The sequence below is a fragment of the Plasmodium fragile genome (assembly GCF_000956335.1).
Source record: "Plasmodium fragile strain nilgiri unplaced genomic scaffold supercont1.54, whole genome shotgun sequence".
Lineage (NCBI taxonomy): Eukaryota > Apicomplexa > Aconoidasida > Haemosporida > Plasmodiidae > Plasmodium > Plasmodium fragile.
The window spans coordinates 27470-34167 of NW_012192634.1; the positions used below are offsets into that span (position 1 = coordinate 27470).

At 36.9% G+C, this 6698-nt stretch overlaps 2 protein-coding genes across 2 annotated transcripts in view; both read left to right on the forward strand.

Moving 5' to 3' along the window:
- Positions 1-324: 324 nt before the first annotated feature.
- AK88_04114 (uncharacterized protein) lies at positions 325-6279 on the forward strand (the record flags this gene model as incomplete). The annotated part of the gene is made up of 1 exon (XM_012481724.1): positions 325-6279. The coding sequence occupies one exon, from the start codon at positions 325-327 to the stop codon at positions 6277-6279; it is 5955 nt and encodes a 1984-aa protein (XP_012337147.1).
- A 222-nt stretch (positions 6280-6501) lies between these two features.
- Positions 6502-6698, forward strand: part of AK88_04115 (uncharacterized protein) — a gene marked incomplete at both ends in the record, with an annotated part of 2408 nt that continues 2211 nt past the window's right edge. The window contains one exon of the mRNA XM_012481725.1: positions 6502-6589. Coding sequence (XP_012337148.1) covers positions 6502-6589 — 88 coding nt within the window. The remainder of the gene's footprint in view (positions 6590-6698) is intronic.

Sequence of the window (6698 nt, forward strand, 5' to 3'; positions counted from 1 at the left end):
TTTTTTTTTTGTCACTTTGAATTGAGATCACAAATGTACAAGAATTATGCAACAGGTCAACAAGCACACACCTTGAGTGGGATCCAAATCGCGCGCAGAATTGGATGGAGCACATGGTTCATGACCCTCTGAAAGGAGAGCAACTGTTGCACAAGTTGTACATACATGCGCAGCGCATAAGTGAATAAGCTTCCGCGTGAATACCCTTATATACACGAACAGGCGCATACACATACACCGCTTGTGTTCGTACGACGCGTGGAATTCCTCGCACGTCCTCACAGTAGTGACAGAAAAAAATAGCCCAAAAGACTGACGCGAAATATGAAAAACGCAAATAGAAATGTACGTTCACTTACGTGCAACAAGAATATAGAAGAACAAAAGAAAAAATGGCTAAGCACAATTAAGGGAGACGACACGATCCACTTCAAAAAAGGGGTAGACAGCAAAAACTTGAAAAATACAGCTCTGGCGTTTTTTAAAGAAAAAAATATCTACAATGAGGAAAATGTTATCATCTTAAATACCTTTTGTAAAGAAAAACTGGACGACCATCTCGTAAATGAAGAAATAGTAGAATTTTTGCAGAAAGCGTTTTTCCTGTATGAATATTTTATTAAAGAAAAAAAAAACAGCAAAATTAGCAAAAAGGAATTCATTGAAAATGTATGCGACTGTTGTAGAAGAATATTTTTAAAAAATATTATAAAAAATGAAAAAGAAATTTTAGATTTTCTGCTAAAAAATTTAATCAACTTTATTAACCAACGTTCCTTCTTCGGCATATATCAATCACTATACAACATATCCCAATATCAAAATAAAAGCTTCAGAAGGGCGAGCGAATATGCAGACGGAAAATTCCAGTTGCTGCTTAACGTTGTGAGGAGGGAAGTAAATGGGGGAATTTTACTCGTCAATGATAATAGGTTCAATTTGGATGCACTCTTTCTGCCAGATGAGAATGACGAGAAAGAGATGAGGGAGTACTTTGCCAGCGTAGTGGCCATGAAGGGAAGCAACAAGGAGGGAGAAGCGGTCACGAAGGGAAGCGGCAAGGAGGGAGGGACCGTTACGAAGAGAGGCGGAAAGGAGAGAAAAAAGGGCACTATACTAAAAAGCATAGATGGTCGTGATGGCGATGATCAAGCGGGAGACACATGCGCAGCGGGCGTGATCGAACAAATGGAGTGCCTAGACAAGGAGCTGAGTTGCTTCTACCTGTTCCTGTATTTCCAATCCTGCTTTGAAAGCATCAATTTTTACTTAATAGAAAAATTTATCGAAAATTATTACATTAGCCACGGGAAGGAGAACATTTACAAGGAGCTATTTCTGTTTTTGTTTTTAATTTACAAGGATAAGATGCACAGCGTTGTGGATGGCATTTTGGTTAATACGATAAATTATTTAAGCAAGGCAAATGATACAGAAGTGAGAAAAAAAAAAAAACTCTTAAATGAGGAGGTGGAGCTGGTAGACAAAAAAGTACACCTTACAGATTACTTGTTCTATTTCGAATTGCTTATAAGTATTATCACCTTCAAAAATTTGCAGTATAAAAATAATTACGAATACTATATACACATGCTAAAGTTACTTAATGAAAATGGCCAATTACAAGAATTATTCTCATCGTCGCTGTTTTTCGTTTTTATTAGTGCCGAAGAGGGCACTGTCAGAAATATGCTGCTAGCCAATTTTTCAAAATACCATTCAAGAAAACATCAACATTTATCGAAATTTTTTATTCATTTGAAGAATGTGTTTCGTTTCATATACGATATGGATAGTGACCACTTAGTCTACAACCAGGCTACATTTAACGATGCACCTATTGCCCCTTTTTTACACCACACAGAAAATGCGGAGGAAGACAATGAAGGACATTACAGCAGTGGCGTAAAAATGAAACAGGAATATCTTCCATTTGTGGCAAATAATATACACATAGACAAGTATACGTGTGCCTTTTTTAAAGAAGCTTACTATATCATTAGCAAGAGCAACACAGACTACTTCTGTCAAGTGACAAATTTGTATCTACACATTTATGATCACATTTTCAATAAGCTAATAAAAATCATTTATGAAAATGAAATGAATTTGAATGACGAATTTTTTCAGATCTGTGAAAATATCCTCAGACCTTTTTTATTCATTTACGTTGAATTATTTGATAATTTTTTGGAAAAATTTAAAGAAAAAATATTCAACGAACGGTTGATGCTGTCCTTTGCTTTTATTAAAAAATATCTTTTTAAAAGTCTCTATGAGAAGGCTTTCCAGCAGAAGGATCTTTTCTACGTCATTTATCAATTTTATTTTTTGCTCTACGCTCTCAAGTACAACTTTAGAAACTTTTTAACTGCTCTCGTTATGACCAAGAGGAAGGTAACGCACCAACTGGAATTATTCCTCAAACTCAAACTTCAGAATTGCACAAATGTGATCAGCAAATCAGTACGTAGTGATGGAGAGGGAAACGCTTTAGACGACGAGCCGCAAGAGGATGGCGAGCACAATAGTAGTAGCAGCAGCGATGGGGAAAACGCTGACGACTCCACCAGCCGACAGGGGACAAAAAAGAAAAATTACGAACAGGGTGACACAAAGGAGAAGCGTAATAGCCAAAAAAAAAGACACCCATCAGGAGACCACCCAGAGAGTGAACAGTCGGGAAACGATTCGTCAGAAAAAACTAATGACAATTCGCTCCAAATCGTGACAAACAATTTGGAAAATCCGCACAGCAATGAGGAGAAGGAAAAAAATAACATAATAAATTTTTTCCAGAAAAATTATTGGACACTGAAATATTTCGAGGCAAACGCGGAAAAGAAACTGGAGGAGTTCTGCTCCCCTGATTTTAGCTTACCTTTGGTCATGAAGGAGACGCCCAAATTGAAGAAGCACAGTGTTGGTAGCAACCAGAGCGATAAGAAAGAGATGAGCGCTGGTGATGGAGGCAGTGCAGACGTGCGAGAAGGGATAGACACCAAGGGGTACGATTCCACAAAGGACCAAGACGAAAAAGGGAAATTCGTAAAAAAGCTAAATTCATTCTTCGCCAAAAAAAGAGAAATAGATAAACTCATCAATGAGCTCTTTCTGAACAATAAGGACAACGTGTACAGCAAAATTTTAAAAACCAATTTGGCTATAATAAAACAGCTAGCTAACACCAGCTTGGAGGTACTTTATCCCATTTTTAACGCCAGTCTGGTGTTCCTGTTTGACGACTTTTATTTTTTCATCATACAGAATATAAAGTTAGTCATTGAGGGAAAGGAAAAAAAACTCTCCAATCATAAAATTTTTCTGAATATGTCCTTCATTTTGCTGCACACCTTCGCGAAGGATGTGAAGGTGGAGAAATACCTCGTGTCCATTTTTTACATTTTAAGATTATCACTAAATAAGATGAAGAAAATTAAAATAATCGATCAACAAAAAATGCAGGGTAATAATGTCAACGAAGTATATAATAAAAATACGAAGAAATTTGAAAATGATATAAAATATTATAACCTTAGGAAGGATAAGGATGTCGTAAAGGCGAACACATCAGAGGTGGAGGAAGAAAATGAGAACGCGACGAATTTGCAACTCTCCACTGATGAAAGAGCCACTGCTACCCTCCACAAGATTGAAGAAAAGGTAAAATTGTATCAGAACATTTTTTATGTTTTTTTAAAATTGCTTCAAAACATTTTGAAGGAGAATAACTTGTACTACAATTTCAAATTCATCATTTATGATATTTTATTTTGCGAGTTTTCCAACAAAGAAATTATCTTCTCGTGCATGAAGTGCATCCTGGACAGGGCCAAGCTACAGGAGGTTTACGCCTACAGCTTGGCGATTCTCACCGGGGCGGACGCAGATAACGAGGCCGATAACGTAACTGAAAAGGAAGGCGATAAGGAGGCGGCCTGCCCAAACGACAGCCACCTGTCGCGCATCCTGTCCAAGGGGACATCCTCCAAAGTGAGCTTCTTCGACCCCAGCCACGCGAGCAGCCGAAAGGTGTCCTCGCTCTACATCAATGTGATCATACTGTATTTTATCTTTACCCAGAAGAACAAGAACAATGCAAAGAGCAAACTATACGACAGTTGCCTGAAAATGAATGTGGAGGACTACTACAGCGTTGCCAACAAGCTACTTTCCCTTTTGTACTCGAAGGAGATGCAAAATGCTTACTACGAGAGATATTTGAAATATCTGTGCTTGAAAATTTTAAAAAAAATTTATTGTCTCTTTTGTATAAAAGAGGCAGACATGTACCTAATGCACTTGAAGCGGAATAGCACAGAGGATACAATTTTTGAACATAAAAAACTGAAAAATGTTAACCGCTTTAAAGAGGAGCTAATTGATTTATTTAAATTTTTATTAAATTGCGAAATTAAGAATTATATTGACAAAAAAAGTGGACATAAAACATCCTCAGAGGAGTACAAATTTTTCTTTTTAAAAAATCTTACCTGTAACGATCATGTGTTGAAAAGTGATAACCTGTGCTTCCTGATCAGCTGTTTACTTTTTCTCTTCAACCTAAAGTACGACAAGGCCATTTTCTACAAAATTGTATACATCATTTTAGTAGAAAAAAATGAAAACAAAAATTATATTTTAAAAAAAGTCATCTCATCTGTTAAGAAATTCATCAAACTTGCAGATACATATAATTGTGTGCATAAGGAAAATAAAAAAAGGAAAATAAGATTACCAGCTGATATAACAAACCATTCTGTCCTCTTGTATACAGTCCGAACGAGCATTATTCTGCTTCTTCTAATGGATAGTAATAGTATTAACAAACCAGCACTTGTACAAGAAAATTATATTACATACCCTAACTTTCGTAGTTACTATATAAAAAAAAAAAACATTAAAAACTACTACACACAGTTAAACTTATTGCTCTTTAGAATTTTCTACAGTGAAAAAATATTACCATACTTCTTCAAAATATTTTTTACTACATTATACGTTATTTCTTTTAAAAAGTTGAACCAAAATAATTTTTACTTTTTCGAAAAAATGTTTAACCTAAAGGATGACACGGAGGTTGGTCCAACGGGTGGCGCGCCAAAAGAGGGAGACCGCGCAGCGGCAGGGGAAAACGTACTAAAGGGAAGCTCAGATAAGTCCATGCAGCTGCTGGATGAGGGTAGCATTCACCTAAGTGAAAAGTCAAAGGGGTTATCGTCCAATCAGACAAACGGTGAAAATGACCAATCTGGCAAAAAAGACAAGAAGGGGGGGAAAAAAAGAAATGAGGACAGTAGGATAAAACCATTGAAGCGCAGTGCAGGGGTGAAGAGAAAACACCTCAAGGAGGAAAAAAACTCGGACAAAGTTTCCGATGAACATTCGGAGGAAGACCCACAAGGGAGAAGCACCGCTTCCGAAGAAATGAATAAAAATTACCGTGCAATTTTGCGAAGCCGTAATGGAAAAAGTACCACGTTGAAGAATAAGCAGGACGAAAAGACAAACCATGTGGATAAAAAGTACATCAGAATTGAAGACAGCTCCAGTAGCGACTCAACGTCCGACTCAGATGTGTCGTTCAAAATAGGAACAAAAAAGAAGAACACTCGAAAAAATATCGACACGAATAATAGTGCTCCCAGTGGGAAAAAAAGAAAGGTCCCCTCCAACAGCTCGGAAAATGCAACAAGTGAAGGGAAGAAACGGACACAAAAAGAGACATCCCCTCAGGAGAAGATACAAAAACAGTTATTTAACAAACGGGAAGAAGTTAAAACAGACATGTTGGACGACACAGGTGCATTGAACGTGGTAGAAGGACAGGCCGAGGGAGACACAGGAGCAAGTCCAGGAGTGGGTGCACCAACCGGTGCTGCAACGGGGGATGGAAGTGACTCCACGGAAAACTTTCTATTCAACGGATCGCTGTCCTTGAAAATTTTAAACCATTTCATATTTATCTGCAAAGGGTTTCATGAGGATTTGGAGATAAAAATGTACAACGGTGTAATAGCATGTTTGAAGGAAAACGAAAACGACAAGGAAAAATTGAAAAATATTTTAAGTCTTCAGTTCAGTGAAGACGAAAAAAACTCCGCAAAGTATAAGAAGAAATTACAATTGTTGAGAATTATTCAAACGAAAATTATCTTCCTCAGTTATATAAAAGAGAATTTAAAAAAGAGGAAATCGCTCATATCACGAATGAGTGAATTGAACTTGAATATTTTTAAAAACAAACCCATGTTTAACATTGAGTTAGATTTCGTCTGAGTGGGAGGCAAACATGTAGTGAGCCATTGTTCATATTGATATCTACTTTTTTTTTCTTTTTTTTTTTTTTTTCTGCTATATTTTGCAAAATTTAGCAAAATTTAGCAACCAGCGGGGGTAATGTAAAAGGTGTGCATACGGCGACAAACGAATGAGCAAAAATGGAAATGTTTATTTTTTACTTTTCATTTTTAGCGGGAAAACGCCCCTCTGCCCTTGAACATGACAACGCGCTGGGGGTTCTGCATTTCCCTCTTTTTCGATCACCTCGGCGCTGTGCAATTTACTCCAAGTTGCGCCCCACAACTGGGTGTATTTAAAAATTACAATTGTGCAACGATCTTGTATTGTTTTTTCTTCACTCTAGGGTCAGCATATGTACTCTTTTTTTTTTTTTTTTTTTTTTTTTACAGTTCTGT